Source organism: Lytechinus pictus, chromosome 5 (genome assembly GCF_037042905.1).
Source record: "Lytechinus pictus isolate F3 Inbred chromosome 5, Lp3.0, whole genome shotgun sequence".
Classification (NCBI taxonomy): Eukaryota; Metazoa; Echinodermata; class Echinoidea; order Temnopleuroida; family Toxopneustidae; genus Lytechinus; species Lytechinus pictus.
The window spans coordinates 20,065,913-20,080,821 of NC_087249.1; the positions used below are offsets into that span (position 1 = coordinate 20,065,913).

At 35.1% G+C, this 14,909-nt stretch overlaps 1 protein-coding gene across 1 annotated transcript; it reads left to right on the top strand.

Annotated features, from left to right (window-relative positions):
* The first annotated feature begins 402 nt into the window (after positions 1-402).
* On the top strand, positions 403-13,331 carry LOC129261680 (monocarboxylate transporter 4-like). The gene is made up of 4 exons (XM_064099965.1): positions 403-604; positions 4,112-4,249; positions 5,355-5,803; positions 10,311-13,331. The coding sequence occupies exons 1-4, from the start codon at positions 403-405 to the stop codon at positions 10,350-10,352; spliced, it is 831 nt and encodes a 276-aa protein (XP_063956035.1). The 3' UTR covers positions 10,353-13,331.
* The last annotated feature ends 1,578 nt before the right edge of the window (positions 13,332-14,909 follow it).

Genomic DNA, 14,909 nt, shown 5'->3' on the forward strand with positions numbered 1-14,909 from the left:
CCAATTAAGGTTTTGGCTAATTCCATTCTACCTTCATTTCCCGCTTTTGTTTGCCAGTTTGTCATCTTTTAATTGATTTCAGTTCATCCTAATCATGCATGCTAATGTATTAGTAGGCCTATTTCGGAATGATTTGTTCTTTCTCAAATGTTCTTCTTTCGTTCCCTTTCCCGCTTTCCTTCCGTTTTCCATTGTTTTTAAAAATATTGTTTTCCCTTTTCCCTTTCCTTTTCCTCCTCTCCTTCCCCCCTTTCCTTCCCCTTTTCCTTTCTTTCTTCCTCCCTCCCTTTTCTCTTTTCCCCGTTTTTTCCCCGGTGAAATCCGCCCCCCCCCCCAACCTCTTACGCCACTGATCATGCTGATGCTCATTTGAGTTTTTTTATTGTCTTTACAATAGGCTAAATGAAGAGCATGCCAAACCCAAGAAAATGCGCGTGGAGAAAATTTGCATTCATCGTGGCATTCTTTTTCATCGGTTTCATCGAGATGGGAGTCGTCAAGAGTTTTGGCGTGATCATCGCCGAGGTCGTCTTCCAAATGAATTCTGACCTCTGGACGGTTGGATTTATCTTTGGGGCGTACAACGGCCTAACATATCTACTCGGTAAGTGACAGAATATTTTACCCAGTTCTATGGTTCCTTGAAAGACAAACAAAGATCAAATTCCGTTAAAAACTGTGACCGGTGGCATAGTGCAACAAACCTCCATGATGGCGAATTCCCCAAATAAATTAAGCAAAACAGATTCAACTATCAAGCGATATATTAAAGTAACGCCGCTAAAATTGACATTGAATTCATTTTATTTTCAATACATTGTCACTTGCATGTCTTTAAAAGATCGCACATAATGATGAATTCTGAAATTGTGAAATTATATTTAGCGTCAAATAGAAAAGTGAAATATTTTGGTCAAACATAAGATCATTGAAGAAATCAAAATAAAATGAGAAATGTTTTTGGTGAGATAAAGTGTGTCAAATGATATTTTGTAAATTCAGTAATATACTTAAATGTCGTGTATCGTTTCCCTTATGGCATGCCCATAAAAAGAACAGCTTTGCACACTGTTGCACGACTGCTTTTTTAATAGGTTTTCCCGTCCAATTTCATATAGGAGTCACTTAAATTTATTAATGTGCATTTACATGTATATTCACGCGTTGTCATTTTCCGAAGATATCGGTCATTCAAATGTTAAAATCAGACGATGGGATTCATTTAAAGACACTAGAACACATTTATAATCATTCCAATAAATGTATAGTCAAGACTATTTCAAATTTGATCATTTCAATATTTGTCATATGCTTTTGATTTCGTAATATATGATTTCCCGGCGAAATTCACGCGATTTTCATTTGAATCATTATTTTTGGTATTTAAATTAGTGTAGATCGGATTAGCCGTGCAAATTGTCATTAAATATTGTTGATTTTACATAAGATTTAGAATGTTTATCGAAGGTTTGTGTGTTCTTTTCATTGAATTTAGTAACGAGCCAGTTAGCATTCAAAATAGTCAGTGGTTATCGAAGCGTCATTTTTAGCTTTTTAATTAGCGATTGGAATTCTTTTTTTGGGAAGGGAATCAGGGATCATTCAAGTTAAGAATGCATGGGAATAAAATGTTACAATTGTTTAAAAAAGATTGTGCCGGAAAATCGCTGCGATCCTTCATTTATTTGATTTCAAGAACAAAGTAAGGGTCTATTCAGGATTGTAGCTAAAAAGGGGAGTAATAACTGCACATCCTGCACAGACATGTCTATAGCATATTGAGTAAGAAAATATGGCCACATCTGTGTTACCTTCAACTGCCCCCTTCGCTGTACAGATTTGGAATGTAACAAGAATAATTAGCATCCTAAGACCGAATTATGATGAATATAAGTAAGATGAATCACGAATATATATATAGATGGTAGATTTTTTTTCTTTCATGTTATATGCTGATGAAATAAAATTAGAATTGAAAAACCGAGCATTAATCACCCATTGTATGACAAGAACTCATACCAAAACAAAAATAAAAGAAAGCTGAAGAAAAAAAAAATTGAAAATATCTCTCTAATATAAATAAAGAGAGAATAAAAAAAATAAAGAAAAGGAATCCCATGATCACTGCAAAAAAAAACGCCTAAAAGAAAATTATAATGCACATTGTGCTAAATTGACTGCTATAAATGTGGAGCGTTGTGGCCCAGTGGATTAGTCTTCGGACTTTGAAACAGAGGGTCGTGGGTTCGAATCCCAGCCATGGCGTAATTTCCTTCAGCAAGAAACTGATCCACAATGTGCTGCACTCAACCCAGGTGAGGTAAATGGGTACCGGTAGGAAGTAATTCCTTAAAAAGCTGTGTGCGCTATGAACGCCTAGCTTAGCCGGGTAATATAGGAGCGCCTTGAGCACCTAACAAGGTGGATATGTGCGCAATATAAATACCCTATATTATTATTATTATTATAAACTAAATTAAATGATAACATCATGCCGTCGCGAGGACCGAAAACCGACTTGTGCTAAATAGAATGACCGCTTCGCAAAAGAAGGGCATTGTTTATTAATTAAAAAGAAACTACCATCCATTTTAATAAAACCTTCGTCATTTCTTAGGCAAGAAAAATGAATATAAAGCAGAGATATCCCCGAGTGCACGGAATCCGTCGAATGTGAAAGAAAAGAAAGTTAACCTCAATGCTATACTTCCGATTCGGCCGGGGAATCCTATATTAGGCAAAGAGGTTCTTTAATGGTTTTAGAATTTAATAAATGTACATTTTAATTTCTAAGTTTGGGGCAATGAAATTCAAGAATATTCAATTTAATCAACAATGACCGATGGGATTGCTTGAGCACCCAATTTCATTTTTGAGAATTCAAATTGATGATGTGTAATTCGTTTGTTTTCATGGCATCTGTATCTAATGTGTTCATTTATAAACATATTTATATCAAAATTAGAATTGTTTATGCATTGTGGCTGAAATAGATGATTATTAACCCAAATTTGAATTACCACAATTTCCTTAATTTTCATCATAAAAACAAATGTCAGCGTCTTTTGCAAAACAATTTTATATTATTCCTTAATCAACAATGACCGCTGGGATTGCTTGAGCAACCCCCCCCCCCCCTCGGCCACCGGTCCCTGTTACACCCCTGTCCGATAAGACCGGAACCTAAATTACTGGTGTGCCTTCCAAACTTCACTTCTCGCCTACCCGTTATTATGTTACAACATCAGTATTAGTATCACCTTCACGAATCTCTATCACGCCAAGGGTACAGTCCTTTCCACGATAAACCTCAACCATATGGTTTCATTCCACTTCCATTCCACAAATTGAAACGTATTTTGATTAAAGCATAGGGGAAACTGGATCTAGATGTATTTTTCATTTATGAGGTCTATACAACAAAGAAACAAATTAATTTTATTTCTCTATGAGAATAACTTATATCCTTGTTTTATTGGAAACAAACCAAACTTCGGCAGTTGGGCAAACATGAACAATTCATTTCGCAAACAATAAATACAATTTTTTTAACAACGTCTTCCGATATTTGGGGAAATTGTTACGCACATGGGCTACATTGTTACGCTTTCGAAAGAAGCTAAATCGAGTTAAGCAGATTCTTTTCTCTGCAACAATACAAGAAAACAAACAAATTATTGTGTACCTGTTGTGTTTACATGTTTGTGTATGCCAGTGTGTATTACTGTGTGTCTGACAATGTGTGTTTGCGTGCACGCTTGTGCATTTTTATTTACCTTCCAGGTCTAGTTGTTATACTGTGGGTGGTATTTTGATTGCCATGATTTAGTTAAATCACAATTTTATGGAGTGCCAGTAGCCAACTCATTCACCATTAAAAATGTATATATTCTTATTCTGCTGCAAAAAGTTTTCAAAAATATTAATTGGGTCGTGATAAGGGAAGATTGGGAAAAAAGAAACAAAATATTAATATTAATTAATTAATTGATACATCATAATTACCATGAATATGGAAGAAATATTATAAATCAGAGCATTCCATAGAAGTGTGGTTTAAAATTTCAGTTTACTTAATTTTAATGATATGATTTTGCTTTGACCGTGCCAGGACCTTTTATCTTACCGTCGTTAAAGTACCTGGGTTTGAAACAATCGTCTGCAATTGGTATGATTGGTGGACTTTGTCTGGCAGCTTCTTCATTTACATCAAATATAGCTCAGCTAGCAACCTGTTTTGTAATCTCAGGTAGGCCAATTGGATTAATTACACATACCTCGCTAAAAACAATTCCCTTTTAGAGCAAAACACGAATTCATCAAATTAGGCGAGTGTGAGGACGATGTACAAGTATATACCGTCAATTTAAGATCAAACAACAATATAAAATGTTTTCAAATTTGACACTCTCTTTATTATTCCAAAGTAATCAATGTAGGACAATAAGCAGGTAATATGCATTTTTCATAGTATGTTTGGAGTCTTTGCCACATCAGACGTATCACTTGCGTTTAGAAAAAAACAGAAAAGACAATAACTGCAGCCTCCGTCTAAATTATAGGCCAGAGCGGAGCAATTCTGCAAATAGTTGCTGCCCACAACGTTCGTTGGTCGGGTCTGTCCTGTGCGCGCCATTCCAGAGACCTTATTGTACACAAAGAACATGAAGAATAGTTTGAGCCAGTTCATAAAATCATAGGAGGGGGTCGAGCCGGTTCGTAAATATGTTCTTATTCTTTTTAATGAAACGTATTTGATCTGAAATTTGGCAAATCTGAAGAGTGAATCACGGGCTTTCAGAGTATGCAAAAAATAAATTTCGAAATATTGACCGAAAATTGGCTTCTTAAAATCACTACAGGGGATCTATGGCAGTCATTTTAAATATCAAGGAAATAATTTTTTTTTTAGATTGTATTTACAGACATTATTTCACTCCAGGGTCACACCATGGACCATGGTCACACCATAGAGCTATTACAGTAATAGCTCTATGGTCACACTTACAGGCATATCATGCGTGCGGTTTTGTAATTTCCATTAAAGAATTTGGCGGCCATTTTGGAATTTGCCAATTTGCAGAAAATGGTCAAGGTTACACGAGTAGCATCATTCAGATTTTGAAACAGCATGCGCCTTTGAATTGACAAAAAATAAAAATATTTTATATATGAAAGACAAGATCATGCCTCCTCTATAGCCTGGACGATAGTGGCAGAAACTAACTGGAAAAGAAAAACTTGCCCATGAGGTAATTACGTACTGGTCAATCAAACTGAATTTAATTACATTTACATGTAAGTCTCTAATTGTTATTTATTACAATGTCGTTGTTTCTTCCTTGCTTATGCAGGTTTTTCCTTGTCATTTGTCATTTCCAAGGCACTTATTCAGTTCAACACTTTCATGTCGTCTGAGGACTTCGCGTTATTTCTTGGAATTACAGATACGGGATCACCAATGGGAATGATTCTCCTTCCCATCCTGGCTGAATTTTTAAAAGAGACGTATGGGTGGAGAGGCTGCATGCTCCTTCTTGGTGGAATCTTTCTCTACGCACCGGCGTCACTGTTGGTGATGGCAGGCAGAAAAGAAGATCCAGGAGATACTTCTGAAAGGATACATGTAGATAAAAAGGACAAGAATTCAAATGAAAATAATGTGAATCTGCAGGCCGAGAAAGGTTCAAGTATTGATCTACTAAAAGGTCAAAGTTATCAAGAAATGGCGGACCAAGTATCAGGCTTCCAGCAGACAAAGAAAGCTCAGGAAAGTCAGGATACTGTCGGCACAATTAAAAACGTATGGCGATTCGTTTCTAATTTCTTTGGCCTTTCCCTATTCACAGAAGTACCAAGTTTATTCACATTTTGCCTATTCCAGCTTTCGGGCGGGCTGATAATTACCGCATGGGTAGTTTTCTTGATACCACATGGCGTTGCAAAGGGGTTTCCCCTATCCCGAGCTGTTTTTCTGGCATCCATAGGAGGGATAGGAAACATTCTTGGTAGGTTAGGCCAAGGTCCAATCATCTACCATAAATGGTTATCATCTTCGAGCCTCACTTTCATCTGTGCTTTCATTAACGCGCGTGATAGATAGCTATCCCATTTTAGCAGCTGCCACATTTTTCAATGGCCTCACTCTCGGTGCAAGGACAACAATACTTGTTGTCCTGACTAAAGAAATCCTTCCTGCTGACCATTTTGCTGCTGGATATGGTTTAGTAGCTTTGTTCTACGGCTTAGGGCAGCCCTTAGGAGGATTGTTAGCAGGTAAGTAAGTGAACGAATCGTCTTTTAACACCTGTAAATCTCCAATGATAAACCTGATAAAACGTGATCGTGTATTGAGAAAGTAGTGTGGTGCAAATTCTAACCACGGAGAATTAGTTATATCATGTAAAGATGAAATAAAAGCAGGTATTTTGTAGATTTTCCTATAATCCAAATATTTATCATATCCAGTTTTATCTGCGAATTAAAATTCAAGAAATTAATAGAGGCGTTTCATTTTTCCTCAGGATAGTTCAGCAAAGCTCAAAAGCAATTTAGTCCAAGATAGGCCCCATAAAGATTGACTTAACCTTGTTTTTTTTTTTAATGTACAATCTTTTTTTGTTGGGTTCTTGTCAATTCGAGGGTGCTGATTCCGAATCTGAATGATGCCACTCGTGTAACCTTGAGCATTTTTCGCAAATTGGCAAAATCCAATATGGCCGCCAAAATTATGCAAGTATAAATACCCATGAAAAATAAAAAATTTGCCGGCGCATTGGCTATAAAATGTATGTAATTGTGTTGCAGGAGTGAAAAAAAAAGAAAAAAAAATGATTTTGACAAAACATTTATTTTCTTGATATTTAAAATGGCCGCCATAGACCCCTGTATACTTAGAATACAGTATGAATGGGGAAAATTAATTTTCACAAAAGCGAGCACTAAAATGCAAGTAATTGTGAGCTTTGAGTGAAGTAGTAAATGAAAAACACGATTGCTAACGAAATTGTTATGTCATATCTGATAAATGATGTATTTTGATATTCAAAATGCCGCCAAACCCCCTATCAGTATTATGGACAATGTTAATGGGGAGCATTATGGCCGCTAGTTTGAATTTTGAAATTTAGCATTTATCCCCTAAATTACATAAGATATAAATTATCTTGTTAGGAATCATGTTTTCAGGCAATATTTTACTCATAAAACACCATTTCAGTAGTCAAGCAAAGCCAAAACCTGTTAAAATCATTTGTCCCCATACAATGTACGTAATACCGTTAGGGCCTATAGCGGCCATTTCGACTTTCAAATTTATCATAGGCGGATCCAGGGGGGGGCCGAGGGGCCCGGGCCCCCCTATTGGCTTAGCACACAAAAAAAGAAAAAAAAAGAAAAAAGGAGGGAAAAGAGAGGAGAAAAAAAAGAGAAGAAGGAAGACGAGTGAATAAAATAAGATGAGGGAAACACTTGGAAAATAAAAAGAATCTTTCATGTCATTATATAAAATTTTCGCTCGCGCTTCGCGCTCGCATTGCCTGTTAGGTGATTTACATATCTTGTTCAATATCAAGTTTGGAAGTCGATATACAAAACATGTTTCACCTCAGAAGTCGAACTTTCATTATTTTGTGTGATTTTACAGGTTGATTTTCAAAATGTGTTAATCTGTAAAAAAAAGTCAGTTTTATGGTCTGAATATCAACATTTTCTGCTCGCGCTGCGCGCTCGGAACGCGCTCGCAAATTTTGATTTATCAGGTACCTATTATTTTCGTGTATTCCATAAAGCTTTCAAAATATCCCTTTTCAGGTCTGATTGTCAAAACGAATCAGCTAGCGCTGTACGCTCGCATTTTGATTGGCGAGTTATGTATGTCTCAATATTGATTATACAACTACTTAAAATCCTCTTTTCATGACATTTTATCAATAAATTTGGCTCGCGATTTGCGCTCGCATTAATGATTAAAAATATATTAACTGATGCTTCCTATTCATAATTACAAAATTGCTTGAAATGTCCAGGTTTCAGGCCATAATATCATCAGATTTTGCGCCCTCATTAGGCATTAATAAATAAGACATTAATTAAATCATTAAATTGTCCCTATTGTTTCATCTCGCGCTTAATTAGCAAGAGGAATATGGAGATCATCTTTTTCAAATGATGACATGTCCTAAGGATGTTCCGGTCCTATGTCAAAACTCAAAGTAATGATAATAAAAATATCAGCTCTTTATTAAGTGCGATCCATATCGACCTCACATTTGTCCTACAAAGTGCTTGAAATAAGAGCTAAAATTGACTCCTTTTTTCAGATCGAAATATAAATAGCTTTAGCTCGCGCTTCACGCTCGCTTTGATTTTCATGATAAAAGATGTAATTATAATGCATAGATTCGAGGTCTAAATGTGAAACACGCGCGCGCATGTTTATTCAGATACTCAACTTGTTCTCTATTTAAATCATTATCCAGTTCCAGATCACAACATCAAAAATTTTCTGCTAGCGCTTTGTGCTCGCATTATTAATAAAGGAAGATCCCCTATTACTCATCCTTTTCATGATTTGCAAAACATGAATAGAGTGTCCCGTCTAAATCTCGATTTTTTCCGCTCGCGCTCGCATCAATTGTTTAGTTACATAGTTATCCTGGTAGCGATTACAAAAATTGATTAAAATTGTCCATTCTTTATGTAGAAATGTCGATTTTTTTTCAGCTAGCGCTTCGCGCTCGCATTATTTGATTGTTGAAATTTGTAACGTCTTCATGGCTAAGTGCAAGCAGTACTTAACAGGTACCTTTTCGATCAGTTCAAAACGTATAAAATTTTTCTGCTCGCGCTTTGCACTCGCATTATTAATGTAAGGAAAATCCCAAATTACTCATCCTTTTCATGATTTATAAAACATGAATAGAGAGTCTCGTTCGAGTAGGTCTAAGTCTCGAAATTTTGCGCTCGCATCAATTGTTTAGTTATATACCTATTCTGTTCAAGTTACACAAAGTGCTTAGAATTTCCATTCTTTAGGTGAAAATGTCAAACAAATTCAGCTCGCGCTTCGCGCTCGCATCATTTAATTGTTGAAATATGTAACGTCTTCATTGCTAACTGCAAGCAGTCTTTAACGGGTACCTTTTCCATCAGTTCATTTCTGCTCTTTTTCAGGGTAAAAAAATTGCCCAGAATGTTCAAATTTTAGGCAAAAAATACATATAATATCCAAAAAAAAAATAGCTCACGCTTCGCGCTCGCACTATACAAATAAGGATTATGATATTATATATTTATGTTGATTAATAAGAATAAAGCTAAGAAGTGACTATTAGGACCATCCCTTCAAAGAAACAAACAAAAGTCATCTTTGAGCGGCGGATCGGGGAAAATATTGCTGAAAAAATTCCGCCCCCCCCCCCTATTGGCGAAGGCTGGATCCGCCCCTGTTTATCACCTAACTGGCAGAATAAATGATATATCTTATTAGAAAATTTGCTTCCAGACAATATCTTAATTATAGGTCACAATTACGTGCATTTATTGTGCTCACTCCTGTGAAAATTGGTTCCCCAGTTCGCATTGTACATAGGGTGTACAGGGGTCTATGTCGGCCATTTTGAATATCAGAAAATAAATATCTTGCTAAAAGTCTTCTTTTTTTTTTTCACTCCTGCCACACAATTTCATGCATTTCATAGCCAATGTGCGGGCAATTTTATGATTTTTATGGGTAATTTGCATATTTTGGCGGCCATATTGGATTTTGCCAATTTGCAGAAAATGCTCAAAGTTTTGACAAGAAACCATAAAAAAATAATGTTTATATAAAAAAAAGGTTATGCCTCTTCTATCCTGTACTTATGACCGGCCACTGTCACTCCCTCAGGCAAGATGGAGGGGGATTGCATGGTAAACAGCCGTTTAGTAGAATTGCTCTCATGGCTCAGACATGTCAGATGTAAGAACTGACTGAGCATGCATATTTCATACAACCCTGATGCTGCCCATGTTACTACACGTATCACTCTATCTACACGCGAGTAGTCTATAAGGCACTCCCCCGGTTTAGACCTTAATTAAACAATTTTAGTAGCCGGGTAATAATCAAGGAAAATTAATGTGCCATTACTAATTGTTTAGATTATAAACACTTCCAAATTAAATTGAACAAGTTTTCCCATACTTGATATGGAAAAGTGAAGATGAAAGATGAGCAATCTTTAAGTTTTACCAAGGAGGTAAATTTATCAAAATTTATCAAAAGCATTAATTAAAAAAAAATAATGTCGACTTTATATTTTCTACAGGTTGGCTTTCGGGAACCTTCTCCTACAGCATCGCTTTCATGATCCTTGGTGGATTGGAAATCATATGTACTATCTTCTTGCTACCAACTCAATACGCATTGAATCAAAGAAGTGATCATGAGGAATGATAACGAATCAAAGTTTTCATTGGGAACTAGGATTCCAAAGATATAGCTTACAGTACTAATACTTGAACTAAAATTATATTAGACTCGCAAGATATTGCAGATTTGCAACAGGGTTTTGATGGCGTAGAGAAATTATAGTTATCTATAACCCGCTAAAGACATCCCCAGCCATATTGTGCCCCTTGTAAAGGAACTCAAAGGGGAAAATCACCGTCAAGAAAAGTTTGTTGTAAAAATAGCAGAAAAAATAATTAAAAATATGGGTGAAGGTCTGAGGAAAATCCATTGAAGATTAAGAAAGTTATTAGAATTTTAGGTTATTGGATTTGTCACGTCATAAACGAGCAGCTGCCCAATATGTTAATGAAATATAAAGTGCATAATTTTCACTTTTTGAATGGTTCCTTGTGACTTATTTTTGTTTTCTTTTTAAGAACGGTTGTGAAATTGTTTTTCTATTCATATACTTAATGTACAGTAATAACCATTTTCAATTATCTGAGAAAATGACATTTCATTTTTTTTTTTTTACCATTTGATATGTAGGAAAGATTCTCGCATATGACGTCACAAATCGAATAATTAAAATTCTAATATTTTTTTTTATTCTTTGATGGATTTGTGTCAAACCTTCTGCAATATTTATTGTTATTTTTTCTGCTATTTTTACAACAAACTTGTTGTCTGTGTGAACTTCCCCTTTAAGTATTTTTAGTCTTTACAACTGATTTAGTGCATTATATATTTATTGTTGCAACTTATTTCATTATAAGGGAGACATACTATTCACACAAGAATGAAATAATGGAAAAAATATGATTTTATGTAATAACATAAGAAAACGGAAAGTGGGGATGTGACATCATCAGCCAACCTAATGAATATCCATGACGACTGTTTTAACAAAATATTGCCAAACTTTAAACTTCAATAACTTTATTATTTGTTATCCGATTTTGATGAAATTTTCGGCATTTTGTTCAGTAAATTCTACTCTATGTATTAAGATATAAATATTTTCAGCCCGGACCATCCCTTTAAGTTATTATTTTCTCTTGATCGTGGGAAATTTCAAAGGAAGTATGAATCTTTACTGTTCAAATTAATCATTAGAAATAGTATATATGATTTTGTTTATTTTGATATAGTAACCACAAGCAGTTAATCAGGGCTGTGGCGTGTGATACGTCGAAACTAAACAAACCCAAGAATCAGACCGAGTCTATAGTGTGTTGATGTGTGCACAATGAGACTGGTTCAATCTGCAATTTAATAACAGAATAAACAATACTTGTATAAGCTGAATTGACAACATGTCATGACACATATAAATAATGTCTACAGATTTCCAAACAGGCAAATAACGTTGACTTGCATTAAAACTTAAATTATTCAACAACCAAGAATGACCTTAACATGTTTGAAGGTCATATCAAGTATAAGCATACTGTAAACGTCATGTATTGCTTAATGCACCCTAAATTCACCTTTTTGTAAAAATAGTTTTCATAATAAAATAAATCAACTACGACTCTAAATGCATTTCTATTTACTTTATGTTTACATGGTTTATGACAATTTCAATGCATCCGTCACGTGCCCGAAGGCGCCAAATTCAAGTTGCTTGCCTTACATACACCGCCACGTACGCTTTCTATTACGTAATGCATGCATGTACACGTATACGAAGTGTTTCAATCATGACTTTCACTACATAACTTCGACACATTAATTCCTAATAACTTAAACCATATTTCAGCGTGCCACTCGGCTTATCTGATAATATAACTAATAAACTTCAAAATAAACAAAATAATACTTACGTCATTGGGCTTGTATCACGAAATTAGATAAATTTAACAACTATACGGACAAGCGACACGCTTTCCATGACTGTACAAAAAACAATACGCCCTCAATCGGTGAATTCAGATCTAAATAAAAATCGATTTACGAGATAAAACAAAACAGTATCAAAGCAAATTAGAAATTACTAAAAACCTTATCCTGTACACGACAAGGGCCATAAGAACCATGCATGTTATAACAGTTAGAGATAAAGTAAAAAACTACAGCGTCCGACATGATCTTGTATTACCAGTCCTATACCTGTCTAATCTATTATATTAGTGAAGTTTGTGGTTGCAAAAACACTAATCACGTATCAATTTCTTATAGAGCTAGATTGAATGTGAGTAATCAATTTTGAATAATATTAAATCAAATATGATTTTTTTTTCCATGAAGGATGCTGTCTATTTAGGTATTTGAACAGAAACAAAAGATCAGCAAACTACCATTTTTTCACCAATAATTTATATGTTTTATTAAATCAATGAAATCATGGAATATACAAGAAGTAAATGAAAGGGCGATTATAAAGAAAGCCAAATAGGCTTACAAAGTTGTAAAGAAAAAATAATGAGCACATATATATTGACTTGCATACGTGTGCATCTTAAAATGAAATATTTTATGTGAGCAGCCAGTGCAGCCTGCCCACTCTGACCAGAAATATTGGCAGTTATTTTCAGTTCCATTATCTACAGATTTATAGTAATGCATATAAAAATATATATTGGCATATTACGATAGTATTACGACAGTAAAACACACATGAATATATTATGCTTCCATATTTTTAAATGGATGGAGAGCCTTTTTAAAGACTTGTAATCCTACAGTTATAATTTATTAATGTTCAATCCATAATCCATATCCATAATTCTAAATGGTAAAAAAATGTTGTGAGTATCCCGTATCAAAATGATGAAAACAAACTGCTGCCAACTAATAAACAAAATATATAAACAACATAAACAGCTCCATATCAGTGGTTATATATACCAAGTAAAATGATTGGAAACATAAGCAAATTCCCCCCCCCCCCCCGAAAAAAAATCGAAAACAAGAAAATAAAAGAGCGCGGAGGTGCATGAGATGGAGGACATAGCTCCAAATCAATAACCAGACTTGACCAAGCATGCAAAGGAAAATGAGATGAGGTTATGGCATTGGCCAAATGAAAGGACACAATCATATTGACTGTTAAAAGCGCCCTCTTGGTAAATGATGGTTTCTGGCGAATAGACTCGGGTTTTTTTTTATTCATAAATGGATAATGTATAATCATTGTATTGAAAATTAATGTTGACGTCGCAAAAGTTAAGGTAGAGATTGAACAATATCATTTCCATTAGAAATGTCTTCTTAAAGCATTGTTCAATCCTGGTCAGGGAAATATGTTTAGTCTTAAGCAAAATGAAGACTCGTGGAAGCTACACTGCAAAAACTCCGGTGTTAATTTAACACCAGCCCGGAATCTATATATGTCCACACCAGAGAAGTGTTTAACGACACCAGTTTCGTTTTGGTCTAACACCAGAAAGGTGTTTATACAACACCAATTAGTATTAAAACAGCATCGGTTTGATTCAAAACTGGTGTTGTTTCAATACTTCCCTGGTATGGACATATATAGATTCCGGGCTGGTGTTAAATCAACACCGGAGTTTCTGCAGTGCAGGATTTCTGGGCCCCGCCTTACAAAGAGTTGTGATTGATCCAATCAACCTCGACTATATGGAAAAGCATTATTGACATACCTCTTCTTACCAGAAATTTGCACGAAGTCCTTTGTAAGCGAAAAGAGAAAGCTCACTGAATAGTCAAGAATATACATTATATCTAGAACATATATTAAATAAACATGCATCTTAGATGCTGATATTGCTGGCTTTCCATATTTCCATGATTGGATCAATCATAACTCTTTGTAAGATGGGGCCCTAATGTACTGAAATTACTCGAGAGCTTAAGTCTTCTGGGAATATTATTTTGCATAATAACATAATATTCAAAGAATGCTTATGATCCTATCACACCAAAGAAGATGTCTCTGTGGCGTCTCAGAGACTACAGTAAGGGAGACGTCTCCAAAGTTAAATTTTCTTCGGTCGAACCCATGAGAGGCCTCTACAACATTTTAGAGATGTCCCTCGACGTCTCCAGACCAGACAAAAGGACACGTGTTGGAGACGTGTTTTATGTTGCAGCGACGTCTCTGGCCTATTTCGGAATTTTTTTAATTCAGAACTTGTGTAAATGCGTTAAATATCCACTTTGTATAACATTTACATGTTGAATGTATAATTTGTGCATACTATTGACTAATTGTAGGCCTACTCGTATCTCTCGTAATAAAGTGTCTATTGAAGCTAGATTCCGTATATCTTACCGAATAATTCTCCTATTGTAGGATGATAAAACTGTGTTTTGATTGAAAACATCAAAACGTTTCAATTGCCCAACTAATGTACTTTCATTTGAACCTTGCATTACTTCCTTGTAAATATCTCATTACATAGTCGATGACTAATGGTCTGGCAAATGCTAAAATGCTTAACACTATATTCTAATCATCGAGGTATCAAACTGTTGTTTGGTCGCGGCTTATGTATCACATATCTGC